Genomic DNA, 14,787 nt, shown 5'->3' with positions numbered 1-14,787 from the left:
CTCCCATATAAAATAAAGTTTTAAAAAATTAAAATAAAATGGGCAGCAGGCCATAAACCAGGCTGCTGTAATAACAGGAGTCTCCTGGAAGATGCTGCTAAAAAGAAAAAAAAAAAAAGAGCCTCCACTGCTCCTACTTCTCTCCCTGCGCCCCCAACCCCCCCATCCCATGCTCCTGAAAATTACCTCCTCTGGTCTGCTCAGTACATGGCCTTCCGGGCCAGTTATCCCCATTTCCAACATCCGGGTTTGCTCCTAGAATGAGAAAAGAATAGAGAACAATTTTTATATGAGCTCAACTGAGGCCTGAAACACTATGAAACAGTATGAAAATGCAAAAAGATAGGACATTGAAAGATGAACTCCCCAGGTCAGTAGGTTCCCAATATGCTACTGGAGATCAGTGGAAAAATAACTCCAGAAAGAATAAAGAAAAGGAGCCAAAACAAAAACAATACCCAGTTGTGGATGTGACTGGTGATGGAAGTAAAGTCCAATGCTGTGAAAAGCAATATCGCATAGGAACCTAGAATGTTAGGTCCATGAATCAAGGCAAATTGGAAGTGGTCAAAAAGGAGATGGCAAGAGCGAATGTAGACATTTTAGGAATCAGCAAACTAAAATGGACTGGAATGGGTGAATTTAAGTCAGATGACCATTATATCTACTTCTGTGGGCAAGAATCTCTCAGAAGAAATGGAGTAGCCATAACAGTCAGCAAAAGAGTCCGAAAGGCAGTACTTGGATGCAATCTCAAAAACGACAGAATGATCTCTGTTCGTTTCCAAGGCAAACCATTCAGTATCACAGTAATTCAAGTCTACACCCTGACCAGTAATGCTGAAGAAGCTGAACTTGAACTGTTCTATGAAGACCCACAAGACCTTCTAGAACTAACACCCCAAAAAGATGCCTTTTCATTATAGGGGATTGGAATGCAAAAGTAGAAAATGAAGAGATACCTGGAATAACAGGCAAATTTGGCCTTGGAGTACAGAATGAAGCAGGGCAAAAGCTAACAGTTCTGCCAAGAGAACACACTGGTCATAGCATACACCCTCTTCCAACAACACAAGAGGAGACTCTACACATGGACATCACCAGATGGTCAATACTGAAATCAGATTGATTATATTCTTTGCAGCCAAAGACGGAGAAGCTCTATACAGTCAGAAAAAACAAAACTGGGAGCTGACTGTGGCTCAGATCATGAACTCCTTATTGCCAAATTCAGACTTAAATTGTAGAAAGCAGGGAAAACCACTAGACCACTTAGGTATGACCTAAATCAAATCCCTTACAATTATACAGTGGAAGTGAAAAATAGATTCAAGGGATTAGATCTGATACACAGAGTGCCTGATAAACTATGGATGGAGGTTCATGACATTGTACAGGAGGCAGTGATCAAGACCATCCCCAAGAAAAAAGAAACGCAAAAAGGCAAAATGATTGTCTGAGGAGGACTTACAAACATTTGTGAAAAGAAGAGAAGTGAAAGGCAAAGGAGAAAAGGAAAGATATACCCATTTGGATGCAGAGTGACAAAGAATAGCAAGGAGAGATAAGAAAGCCTTCCTCAGGGATCAATGCAAAGAAATAGAGGAAAACTAGAATGGGAAAGACTAGAAGTCTCTTCAAGAAAATTAGAGATACCAAGGGTACATTTCATGCAAAGATGGGCACAATAAAGGACAGAAATGGTATGGACCTAATAGAAGCAGAAGATACTAAGAAGAGTGAAAAAAAAGTGAAATCGCTCAGTCATGTCTGACTTGTAGTGACCCCATGAACTACCAGGCTCCGCCGTCCATGGGATTTTCTAGGCAAGAGTACTGGAGTGGCTTGCCATTGCCTTAGAAGAACTATATAAAAAAGATCTTCATGACCCAGATAACCACGATGATGTGATCACTCACCTAGAACCAGACATCCTGGAATGAGAAGTCAAATGGACCTTAAAAAGCATCACTACGAACAAAGCTAGTGGAGGTGATGGAATTCCTGTAGAGCTATTTCAAATCCTAAAAGATGATGCTGTGAAAGTGCTGCACTCAATATGCCAGCAAATTTGGAAAACTCAGCAATGGCCTAGAAAACGTCAGGATTAGAAAACAGGACTAGAAAACGTCAGTTTTCATTCCAATCCTAAAGAAAGGCAATGCCAAAGAATGCTCAAACTACCACACAGCTGCACTCGTCTCACATGCTATAGCAAAGTAATGCTCAAAATTCTCCAAGTCAGGCTTCAACAGTATGTGAACCGTGAACTTCCAGATGTTCAAGCTGGTTTTAGAAAAGGCAGAGGAACCAGAGATCAATTGCCAACATCTGCTGGATCATCGAAAAAGCAACAGAGTTCCAGAAAAACATCTATTTCTGCTTTATTGACTATGTCAAAGCCTTTGACTGTGTGGATCACAACAAACTGTGGAAAAATTCTGAAAGAGATGGGAATACCAGACCACCTAACCTGCCTCTTGAGAAACCTGTATGCAGGTCAGGAAGCAACAGTTAGAACTGGACGTGGAACAACAGACTCCTTTCCAAACAGGAAAAGGAGTACATCAAGGCTGTATATTGTCACCCTGCTTATTTAACTTATATGCAGAGTACATCAGGAGAAATGATGGACTGGATGAAGCACAAGCTGGAATCAAGACTGCCAGGAGAAATATCAATAACCTCAGATATGCAGATGACACCACATTTACGGCAGGAGGTGAAGAAGAACTAAAGAGCCTCTTGATGAGAGTGAAAGAGGAGAGTGAAAAAGTTGGCTTAAAACTCAACATTCAGAAAACTAAGATTATGGCATCTGGTCCCATCACTTCATGGCAAATAGATGGGGAAACAATGGAAACAGTGACAGACTTTATTTCTTTGGGCTCCAAAATCACTGCAGATGGTGACTGTAGCCATGACATTAAAAGACGCTTACTCCTTGGAAGAAAGGCTTCGACCAACCTAGACAGCACATTAAAAAGCAGAGACATTACTTTGCCAACAAAGGTCCTTCTAGTCAAAGCTGTAGTTTTTCCAGTAGTCATGTATGGATGTGATAGTTGAACTATAAAGAAAGCTGAGTGCTTAAGAACTGATGCCTTTGAACTGTGGTGTTGGAGAAGACTCTTGAGAGTCTCTTGGACTGCAAGGAAATCAAACCAGTCCATCCTAAAGGAAATCAGTCCTGAATATTCACTGGAAGGACTGATGCTCAAGTTGAAACTCTAATACTTTGGCCACATGATGGGAAGAACTGACTCATTGAAAAAGACCCTGATGCTGGGAAAGATTGAAGACGGGAGTTAAAGGGGACAACAGAGGACAAGATGGTTGGATGGCATCACCGACTCAATGTACATGAGTTTGAGTAAGCTCCGGGAGCTGGTGATGGACAGGGAAGCCTGATGAGCTGCAGTCCATGGGGTCGCAAAGAGTCGGACACGACTGAACGACTGAACTGAACTGAACTGAGGCTTGAAAAAGTGATGATGGACTAGTCTAATCGAAAGATGGTCCACCCACCGCTTGCATCAGAATCTCCTGAGTTGCTTTTGTAAAAGTGCAGATGTCTGCTCTACCCAGGTCTCCCAAATCAGAATATACGAGGTAGAATCTAGGATTCTGCATTTTAATAAGCCCCTCAGACTCTCATGCTTTAAATGGATGGTTACAATAAGCATAAGCAGATTCAGCATTTAACCAGACAAAATAATGCCTCTAAATACAGCATTACCTGACTTAGCCTTTTGGTTAAATTCTATTTAACTAGGTTGTGGAGCTCTCTACCCCTTGTGACTGATGGCTAAATTCCTCAGACTTGGCTGGCTTTCTGGAAGAAGCAGGTGGCTAGGTTAATTGGAGCTGGCACCAGTCCTCAGCAGCAGAGCTGCAGTTTTGCAGACATTCACACTCAAGCACTGAGGCCAGTTCCTAGGAACCTCGTGCTGGTGACACAGGAGATAAAGGAAGGAGTGAGCTGAACAAGGCTGTATCATATCCAGAGACTATGAGATGCTTAGAAAGGAAGGGATTCCTTCTCCCTGAAAAAGAATACTTTTTGTTTTTTTATGTTTTTACTCACTTAAATATTTTACGGATTTGGAGAAAGGAAGATACATTTACTATAAGCAGCCACGAGAAGTAAAATGGTCACTGCTTCCAGATCTATAGAATTTGACAAAAGGTCAGAGGCTGACACTGCCAGCAGAGCACCTCCACTTTTCATTCTTCCCCTCCCATCAAAGCTTGGACTGGATACAACTTCTTCTTCCCAGCCCTGGTGGGTTTTGACTCTGAACTGCTTCGTGAAGCCACACAGGGATGAGGTGTCCAACTAAGGATCTTCTGTCTCACACAACACTCTCACTCCTACCTTGTCCAAAAGTGTTAGGACAAGGCACGGGATGAAACGGGCTCGAGTAATGGTCTCTGAGCACTCCCATCACCGCCAATTTTTCCAGGATACACTTGACCGAGGTCTACTTGGACCTCCCCACTCAGGCTCTCTTGAGCTCAGAGAATCCCAGAGATCATTCTTTAAGCTCCACAGTTGATTCTAGTGCACTGGGATGATCTATTCCCCAAGCTGTGGGGTCCCTACAGCTCGATGGTTAAGAATAGCCTGTAAAGGCCCATGGATGTCACCTGATGTGGGTGGGGGATGTGTGGGCTCTTTGAGGTACTGATCACTGCTATTATTACATCACAGTTTGGGTTGCTCCATGAAGAAAGGGACCCTGTCTTTTTCACCTTCCCTCTCCAAGGCCTGGCACACAGTAGGCATTCAGTAGGTATTTGATGGATGATTGGCTAAAGATGCTGTTGAAACTTTTGAAAATGTCCCTTATTGGTACCCATAGGAAATATTTCTTCTCGCTCTTTAGTCACTTTGCATAAAGTGCAGCAAGAAGCTCTGAGCACAGCAGCTGCCTCCATTTAAACAAGGTGATAAAATCTCTCAGCTCGAGCTGAATTTAATAAACACATATGAGAAACTCATTCCAGTGGGGGGAAAAATAGCCTTATTCTCTTCCTGAGGAGAATAGATCTGCCCAAGGTGGGGGAAGGGGATGGGCAGGGAACACCAGAGCCACTTCTGCGCTCAGAAGCCACAGAGAAAGCTGGAAAGGGGCTGAGAGTTGGAGCCCATCTGCCTCCACAGAGTCAAGCATGAAGAAGCAGGGAGTCTGGCTGAGAGGGAATCCGGAGGGAGGGCTGGGGCATCTGGCCGCTCCCCTGAAACCTTGGAAGATGGGGAGGAGAGAAGTGACAGCTCCAATACTTCTACGATGCCTCCCATGGGAGCAAGGCATTTGGAGCCTCCTTGGAAAGTGACTTCATTATCTGGGTGTGCGGTGGGGCGTGGGAGCAGGCTGTCAGGGGCCCAACTAATTAGCCTCGTTGGTCATAAGGGAGTGGAAACTGCACGTTGAGCTCGCCTCCTCCCTTGGAGAGACAACACTCGGAGTTGAAGGCCTGACAGCTGCAGCCTGCACAGCTCGGGTGCTGAGCCTGCAGCTGGACGGGTGGAGAGGGCGCCTTCTCTCCATCTCTGGGTAGAGATGCCCACGGAGGCACACCTGCTGAGAGGCTAAGACTAAGTTCTCCCAGTTACTCGCTGTGGTCCCTGGGCCGGTGACCTCACCCTTCAGAGCCTCAGTGTTCTCATCTATAGAGGTGGGGGGAGGCTGGTGCCATCCTGAAAGGGTTGGGTGAAGACCTGGATGGGAACACATGAGAGCCCTGGCCAGGGCCCGGCACACAGCAGCAAGTGCTGTCCAATGGGACTTGTGGCAGAAGCTGAGGTCAGGGTGGGTCTCAACATGCTCCCACATCCCTCCTGACCACGTTTGCCACGTTCTGGACAACATCTACAGCACAGCCCAAGCACTCAAGAGTGCTGGCCTGCCTCTGTGCTGACTCCCTCTAGAGCCTAGTGCCTGGCACGGAGTACTTGGGAACACTCTCAGGAAGAATGAATAAAGCGCTCTTACTGTTAATGTTATCAAATGGACTGAGAGAGCTGAAACTCCTTGCTGGCTGCGTCCTCCCAGCGGAAGCCAACCCTGAACACTTCTGAGATAAACAGAACCCTGGCGAAGACACATCTGTGCATTGAGCCCATTAAGCACCCCAGGAGATGGAGACAGAAGTGCTTTCTGCTTCCTTACAAACGATCAGTTTGGGCCTTGGGGTCTTGCTTTCATCACTCTTTCCTCGGGTTGCTCAATATGATTTCTAGGAAACCAGTGGGATGTCTGATCCCCACAAGACGCCAATTCTTCGTTGTCTAAGGCCAGGATTTACGCAGTCCTGGATCAGATTTCTGGCTTCTGAGAAACGCTGTCTTAAGTTTTTCTTTAGGACAGAGCATGTCATGTAGCTCAGACTCACTTTCAAAACAGAAATCAGTGATGCTATCCTACCAAAAGGCCCAGTGTGAGAACCTCCTCTGCCAGGATGTCTGCCCTGGTTCCCAGAATGCTTTATTAGCACCTTCGATTGATATTTCCTTCCTTGCTTGTCTATTTGCCCTCATACTTCCTCCTCCTAGACTGTGAGGTCCTTGAGGCCAGGTTCTGTTTTTAGCACAGTGCTTAGGAGGGTTTAGAGCTTGAGAGCTCCGGTAACACTGAAGAAATGAGAAATGCTCGCCCGAGAAGCCCCTGCACTGCAGGGAGCCACGCCTTGTTACCTGGGCAATGATGTCCCCGTTCTCAGCGTGCACCTGAGCGATGGCCCCCAGCTCTCCCAGACACGTGAAGATCTCATATAGCTGAAACAGAAATGAGGCCTTGTCACCTTCACAGGACACCACGCTTTTAGTAATCGCATGCACAGGTCCATGACTAGAGTGGGAGCTAAAAGAAATGGGGTCTGGACCTCCCTGGTGGTCCAGTAGGTAAGCCTCCACACTCCCAATGAAGTGGACCTGAGTTCCAGCCCCGGTCAGGGAACTAGATCCCACATGCCACAACTGAGACCCAGAGAAGCCAAAATAAGTAAATAATTAAAATAATAAAATAAATGGGATCAACCAAAGGAAGTAAGTGACCAGGGCAGACATACAGACTAAAACATACATCATCAAAGAGACCAGAGAGGAGAGCTAGTCCAAAGGAACTTAGGAACTCTAAACATCTGTCTATGGAAGGAAAACCCGTCGTGTCTCCTAGGCAGACAGGGAGAACACCTAACAAAGCGATACTAACCCCACCACTCTGTCTCCTGCACACACTTTAAATGGAATTATTTCCCACTAAATTCAGACAGTGCTTCAAAATCCTTCTCAACACTACCTAAAGGCACTGCAGCCAGCCAGAAGCTAACTCAAAAGCTGACATCTCTATCTCTTAGCCTCGCAGGCAGACCACCCTTCATCTCCTTGCTGGGAAGTATGGGAATTCATGTTTTGCATTTCTTCTGAGAAGTTAAGGTTTGTCTGAAACAAGCACACCCCATGCCTTTCATAGGAAGGAAGTCAAAGGCAAGCTGGTGTGATGGGCCCAAAGAGCAGATGGCCCTCCTTTACCCTGCAAGGCTGAGCACTTACACTTCCCCTGAACTCCCGAGAGGCATAGAATTTGTTGGGTAGATGGAGATTTAGACACACCCTTCCTCTTGTCCTTTTGAGAAAGTTGCTCCCAGGGGAAATCCTAACTCCCAGTCTGCCTTGCCCCTGGCACCCTGCATGCTACCTTACTGGAAGTGTAGCATGGACGGTGAGGACTTCAAGAAGCTGTCTTGCCCAGCATTCTCCCACACGAACCACAGTGACTCACGTGCCAATAGCCAAGGTCACCGGCCACCACAGGAAACCCATCCAGAGACCCCAAACCACACACGGTGGGTTGTTACCTCCGTGTTGGACACTTGATACCAATCCTTGTAGGCCATGTAAACCATGAAGGAGTTCACCCCTGCAAGACAGGAGGGGAGGGGAGACAGGAGGAGGACAACGTGGTCATCATCTCGTTGCATCCTGCGCTTTCCACCCTGAGTGCACCACAGGCCCCACCCAGTGCAAAGTGGACACATCACATTCTTCAAGAGCATTTCCCTATGTCCTCTACTCTGAAAAACTGACAATTCCTCTGACATCATAGGTCTCTTCTTCTGCACCTCTTTTCTGCCTCCCCCTACACTGTTCCCAGCCCAGAGGGTCAACAAGCCTGAACACTGCTCAGGGCAGCACAGTGTTGAGAATCACTGCAGCACACCAGCTGTGTACACACACTAGGAGTGACACCACGTTCTAACCTCTTGAGTCTCGGTTTCCTCATCTGTAAAATGGAAAAATAATTTCCATTATTATGAAGCACCATCCTGCTTCATAAGGTGGTTGAAAACATGCAGAGCTCTTAGCACTGGCATATGGTTGACCTCCTGGGATCAGTTGATTTTGCTCTTTGTGAATGTCAGCTCTCCACCCGGCCTGGGCAGGGTGTTGGGTCTGAGACAGAACTGAGATCTAGAGCCAGTCCCCAGGGAACTAACAGAGCTAATGTGCAGAAATCAAGGTTCAACCTGGGCTTAAATACCTAAATCATCAGGGTTAAAAAGAAAGAGCCATTTAATTTCTCCCTCCAAATACACTGTTCATCAGTTCAGGTCAGTTCAGTCGCTCAGTCGTGTCCGACTCTTTGCGACCCCATGAATCACAGCATGCCAGGCCTCCCTGTCTATCACCAACTCCCAGAGTTCACTCAAACTCATGTCCATCGAGTCGGTGATGCCATCCAGCCATCTCATTCTCTGTCGTCCCTGTCTCCTCCCGCCCCCAATCCTTCCTAGCATCAGAGTCTTTTCCAGTGAGTCAACTCGACGCATGAGGTGGCCAAAGTATTGGAGTTTCAGCTTTAGCATCAGTCCTTTCAGTGAACACCCAGGACTGATCTCCTTTAGAATGGACTGGTTGGATTATTTTAAAGAAATAGGTAGGACTGGGGAACAGAGAGTCACTCTGAGGAAAGGAGAGTAACTTTGGCCTCCAACCATGAGGGTCACTTCAGCCCACAGTGCTCCAGGCCAAAAGCAGACTATAATCTGAGAACTTCCCCACCCAGAGGAATACAGCTCAGGGCAGTTTTCCCAACACGACCCTTCTCACAAGCCTCGGGAGTATTAAATCCATCCACTTTTCTACCCTAGTTGAGATGCACAGTGTGGAAGGAGACACAAGAGTGGGAAGAGGCTAACGTCACCTCTGAATCAGTGAGGACTGGGCAGAGTTTAAGGGTGGGAGGGGAAGTGGATGGAGCGCTCCTTCCTTGAGAGGTCATTCCTTCCCCTCACCCCAGCACACTGCCTTCCACTGCACTCCTGGCCTTCGCATCCAGACTGATCGCTGATAACTGTATTATAAAATTATCATTTTTTTATAATATTAGTATTAGTACCAGTATCATAGTACGAGGACTTAGCACAAGACATATTATAATTGGTCTTATACCATTACTCTTACAACAATCTTCTGCATCTTGTGGCATTTATCCCATCACTCTGCACGGGTCTGCTTCCTTCTGCCCTGGCTATTCAGCAGAGGCCATTCCTCCTACTCCCGCAGGTCCTCCAGCCCCGCTTAGGATGCCCAGTACATTGCAAGTGTGTGGGCATGTACGGGGTTTGGTGCATGTGTGAAACAGCTGACCAGCAGAACAAAGAAGAGTCTAAACAGACAATGGGAGCTACATCACATACTCATGGAGAGGACATGAACACACACACACATACGAACACACACATACACATGATTTAAGCTCCTATGAACACATCTTTGTTCCCAGAAATGTCTTAGCCTTTTCTGAGGATGCTACTGCTGTATAAGAGTAATGTTTGGATATTCAGACTAAAAATGATAGACGTTAAAAATTTCTCAGTTTCTGAGTGCATATGTACAAGTTGTCACCTCTCCTGACCTCAGTTTCTCCATCTGTACAATGGCAGTATTGCATGGGGATACAAAGAATGGACTTTGGGGAGATCTACTGCTTACCAGCTCTATGATCCTGGGCTACTTATTCTGAACCCCAGGTTCTCCATTTGTAAAGATAATGATTCCTATCTCACGGGGATCCTGTAAGGAATAAGTAGGATGGCATAAAGTGCCTGGTTCATAGAAGTACCACTCCATCCAGCATTCATGCTCAAGGTTCCCTGCAACCTAGGGAGTGGAGAGCATGAGAAGGACAGACAGGGGGGAAGGGAGGAGGGTGTGTCCACACTCACCTTTGTCCTTGATGAGGCCCTGCACCTCCTGCTTGACGCTGTCGTTCCAGTGGGTGATGTCCACATGTAAGGAGTAGTCGCAGCAGCTCTTGCCATCGGCCCACTCCCGCCACTTCTCATAAGCCTCCGTCAGGCTGGACTCGGGCTCGGGCACCACATGGTCAACTGGACAAGAGAGGCCCCACATGGGCGACTCACCAACACAGCCTTTGGGTCCCTCTGTAGAGATCTGTTCTGTTTGCTTAGCTACGACAGCACAGTCTCTATCTCTTGAGCATAGGGTTAACCTCAGAAAGGGGTCCTGGGTGGTTTCAATGGTGGTTGCTGATGATTCAACCGTTACTTAGCTATGCGATCCTGGGCAAATGACTAGCTTCTCTAAACTTTGGTTCTCTCATCCTTCAATGTGGAGTGGGGGATGGGGATACCACTGCCTTCCCTCTAAGTCTGTGAAGAGATTAAATGGGAAAAAGCATGGAAAGGGCTTCACATGATGCCTGGCACACAGTAAGTGCTCGATAAATGTTAGCTATCAACTGATGAGCTCCTACTATGTGCCATTATTACCAGTAACTGTGGGAGTTACTGGTGGTGATCAAAGTTGGACTCCTTCCTTCTAAGGGCAGAAGGAGGGTCTTTAAAGTTATGTCAGGTCACAAGACAGTGACATTTTCATGCCTACTCCTGTAGGAAAGAGCTGGTGTCAGGTAAGTGAACCTGATGCTTAGCCCACAGATCGTATTTTCATGCAAACTTCTCATCCAAGATACGGTTTCTGGGACTTCCCTGGTGGTCCAGTGGGTTAAGAATCCACCTCTCAATGCAGGGAACACGGGTTTGATCCTTTGTTGGGGAACTAAAATCCCACATGCCATAGAGCAACTGAGCCTGCACACTGCAACTAGTGAGCCCGCACGCCACCAGGAGAGTCTGTGCCGCAAGGAAGGTCCCAAGTGCCTAACTAAGCTAAATAAACAGATAAAGAAAAAGAATACAGTTTCTCTGAGACCCAAACCTACTCTTGCAGTACCTGCCACAGTGGACAATATTTTTAAAAAGAATAACATTTACACCAGTAACGTTGGTAAGGGTAAGACAAATGTTACACTTTAATTGCTCCCCACGTGAGTTGAGAGAAACTATGAAGTGGAACAACTTTCCTAAGAACAATTTCGAAATGTGTCTCAAAATCCTTGACGTTTTTCATACCTTAAACTCAACAATTATTCCTGTGCCTAAGAATTATCCTTCAGGAAATAAATATGCCTGAACACAAAACCTGGGTCCTTGGGATATTTGCCACTATTCACATATTGATGCAAGTGAAAAGCTGGAAACAAAGTTTTACAATAGTGAAGTTTAGTTAAATACATAAATCGTGATACCTTCATAAAATGGATGTCATCAGTCCATTTAAAATTCAGTAGAATAAAAATAAATGAATGGAAAGACACCCATGACATATTAACTAGTGAGCAGAAGGCTAACACAGTATGTTTATTACAATCCTATCTTTGTTTAACGGAAAAACTAATACAGCCAAACTGTGACAGTGAGGTGAGACTTATGTGGGTTTTTTTTGCATACCTAGGGTGTTTAATTATCTAGAAAGGACACAGACACTTCTGTGATTCTCACATGCTTTCCTCTCTTTTCATGTGAAGCTCTGACTCTCCTCCTGCTCCCTGCCTAATGCAGAAGCCCAAGCCTAATGAATATGTCTAGGACTCTGAACAGGTCCAGCTCCTCGGCCAGATATCTGGCAGAAAGCCAGGCCAAGATCACTCATTTCCTCAGCCTTCTAGCAGAGGCAGCCCAAGTGCACTTATCTGAAAGCAGAGGCCTGGAGCTGTGTTATTGTGTCTGGACCAGCACCAGAGCCTTTGTAGGCAGGCAGCTGCTGAGAACTCGGCTGGCTTCTTTCCTCTGGCTGGACAGAGGCTTCAGGCTCCCAGAAATGCACCTTTTATGGCCCTGATGCCATTTTCCTACACCCCTAGCTGAAGCCGAACTCTACTGCTGCTCCCATAGAAAGGAAGCAAAAGACAGTGATTAAGTCTACGACTCAGGTTATTCTGACTTCTTGGGTGGATGTATATTTCTTGGGTGGTAACAGTGCTCTTGCTGACCAAGCTGGGGGCCAGGGCTGGGCTGGGGGCCAGTTCACTGGAACTTCTTTGGGACAGGAAGGAGTGCCCTGGAATGCTATCTCTTTAGTAATCCAACGGCATGCAACTTCCTAGGTTTCTTTGGAATTGCAAAAGTCGCCAGAAAAACAAAATAAGGGAAACAACTCCCCGGCTTGCCCAATCTTAAAGCTATGAATTGGTCACAATACAGCACAGACCAAATAACATTAACACTGAAGCCTCCTAAGTTCTCAAGAACTGCCTGTCTCACTGTCATTCTCTCTGGGATACTTCCCAGCCATGTTTGCACTGCTCTGCTCATACCTTCTGACCCTCCTGCCTCACACCCAAGCAGGAAGTTCTGAGATCACCTTTTGCCCAAGGTCCACAGCTTTTCAAGTCCTTTCCCCAGGGTCTGGCCCAGAGATGCTAAGTGCTGATTCCCCACCCATGGCATACTCAGCCCCTTCTCTAAGGCAGACAGAGAGTATGGTGCTTTCAAGGTGATGAGCCTCCTGCCTCTCCTTATGCGGTTACAGAAGCTGCCAGTGTCCTCTCTATAACCAGCTTTTCTCAGGTCCCATCAGGCAGAAAGTCTATTCGCTGAATTGAGGGGAAGTATATGAGTTACCATCAGAGAGCACTGTGGTTAGTTCAACTCTCACTTCTTAGGACCACTGGCATGCTTTCCACGAGTGTGTAAATTTGCGGGACTTACTGATCATGGTGGTGCCCCCCGCTAAGGCAGCCTTGGTCCCTTGGAAGAAGTCATCCACTGTGGTCATCCCCTTGTATGGCATCTGGAAGTGAGTGTGGACATCGATGCCTCCAGGGATCACCATCTTCCCATTGGCCTCGATGGTCTTCACTCCTCCAGGGACGATCAGATTGTCTCCAATTTGCCTGGTGAGACAGGGAAACAACCAGCAATTTAAAAGAAGGACTTCCAAGACAAACATAGTATTATAAGGATTTTAAATGTTGTAACCTATGTTTATCAAAGTAATCTTTCCAAGTGATTCACCAGCTTAGCAATCTAGAAACAAATAATAAAATGTTTTTTCTTATAAGACAATGAATATGTCCTAACTGGCAGGACCTTGTTGTTTTTCTCTTTTACACATAGTAGTGTGTATCTGTTAATCCCAATTCCTAATTTATCCCTTCCGCTCTTTCCCTTTGGTAACCATAAGTTTGTTTTCTGTCTGTGAGTCAGATTCTGTTCTGTAAATAAGTTCGTTTGTATCATTTTTTAGATCCCACATACAAGTGATATCATATGGTATTTGTCTTTCTCTGTCTGACTTACTTCGCTTAGTATGATAATCTCTAGCTCCATCCAGAAAACAATTTTTATAGACATAAAACAATCCAGTATGGTGTTTGGTGAGACCATGTGTCCTGGCTTAGTACTGTCACCCCAAGGGTCTGACTGTGGCTGGAATATAGGGTGTGTAATAAATATTTTAATAAATGTTTTTATTGTGTGTGCTTAGTCACTCAGTCATGTCGAACTCTTTGCAACACCATGTGCTGCAGCACACCAGGCTCCTCTGTCCATGGGGATTCTCCAGGCAAGAATACTGGAGTGGATTGCCATGCCCTCCTCCAGGGGATCTTCTCAACCCAGGGATCAAACCCAGGTCTCCCACATTGCAGGCAGATTCTTTACCATCTGAGCCACAAGAAAGCCCAAGAATACTGGAGTGGGTAGCCTATCCCTTCTCCAGGAGATGTTCCTGACCCAGGAATCAAACCAGGGCCTCCTGCATTGCAGGAAGATTCTTTACTAGCTGAGCTACCAGGGAAGTCCAGTGTTTTTATTTTCGTTTAGCTCTTTATTTAAGGGTCAGGAAGAACATTTGCAGAAGGATTGAACAGCTGTAAAATAATGAACTGCTAGAAGAGACTGAAGGAGGTGGTAAAGAATCATTTTAAATAACAGGTGCATGAACTTTGCTATCTAAATGGGTTCGTCTGTGCTCCTAACGACAAATGGAATATGTCAAGGGCATTCCCAAGTCCATTCTCACTCCCAAGTCCATCCTTCCCTGATAGCTCGTCAATCAGTCACAACCAATGGCAGATTCTCAAAGAGGAAGCCAAAGATGCAAATGCCTACACCAGCTGCTTCTGTGGTCAGCAGCTCAGAAGAAGCTTCAAGCCAAGGAAGTGGACTATGATAGCCTTCACCAGACACAGCTTCACCCAAGAAGCTTCAGAGCATCTCAGGGAAGCAGAGAGGGAGAAACTGGCGTGGGGAGGAAGCCAATGAGTAGGCCAAGCACACACTATACCAGACACGTGACAAATACAACTACCCTTAGCACAATGTAACCTCATAGACCAACAGTGTTGCTCAGTTCACATCTTTGATATAAACATCCAGTTAATTCCAGGCAGACTTAAGACTCATGAGGATCTA

The 14,787-nt window shown here is 46.0% G+C and overlaps 1 protein-coding gene across 3 annotated transcripts in view; it reads right to left on the bottom strand.

Annotated features, from left to right (window-relative positions):
- DPYSL3 (dihydropyrimidinase like 3) overlaps positions 1 to 14,787 on the bottom strand; it is a 121,281-nt gene that overhangs the window by 20,764 nt on the left and 85,730 nt on the right. For all 3 annotated transcript variants that reach the window (XM_055428829.2, XM_055428831.2, XM_055428830.2), the window contains 5 exons: positions 13,081 to 13,265; positions 10,234 to 10,398; positions 7,864 to 7,925; positions 6,701 to 6,781; positions 187 to 255 (listed from right to left, as the gene is read on the bottom strand). In XM_055428829.2, the coding sequence (XP_055284804.1) occupies positions 187 to 255; positions 6,701 to 6,781; positions 7,864 to 7,925; positions 10,234 to 10,398; positions 13,081 to 13,265 (562 nt within the window). The remainder of the gene's footprint in view (positions 1 to 186; positions 256 to 6,700; positions 6,782 to 7,863; positions 7,926 to 10,233; positions 10,399 to 13,080; positions 13,266 to 14,787) is intronic.

This window comes from Moschus berezovskii, chromosome 8 (assembly GCF_049115385.1).
Source record: "Moschus berezovskii isolate FMDL1 chromosome 8, NW_MosBer_1.0, whole genome shotgun sequence".
Lineage (NCBI taxonomy): Eukaryota > Metazoa > Chordata > Mammalia > Artiodactyla > Moschidae > Moschus > Moschus berezovskii.
This window is presented reverse-complemented; position numbering and strand designations above follow the sequence as displayed.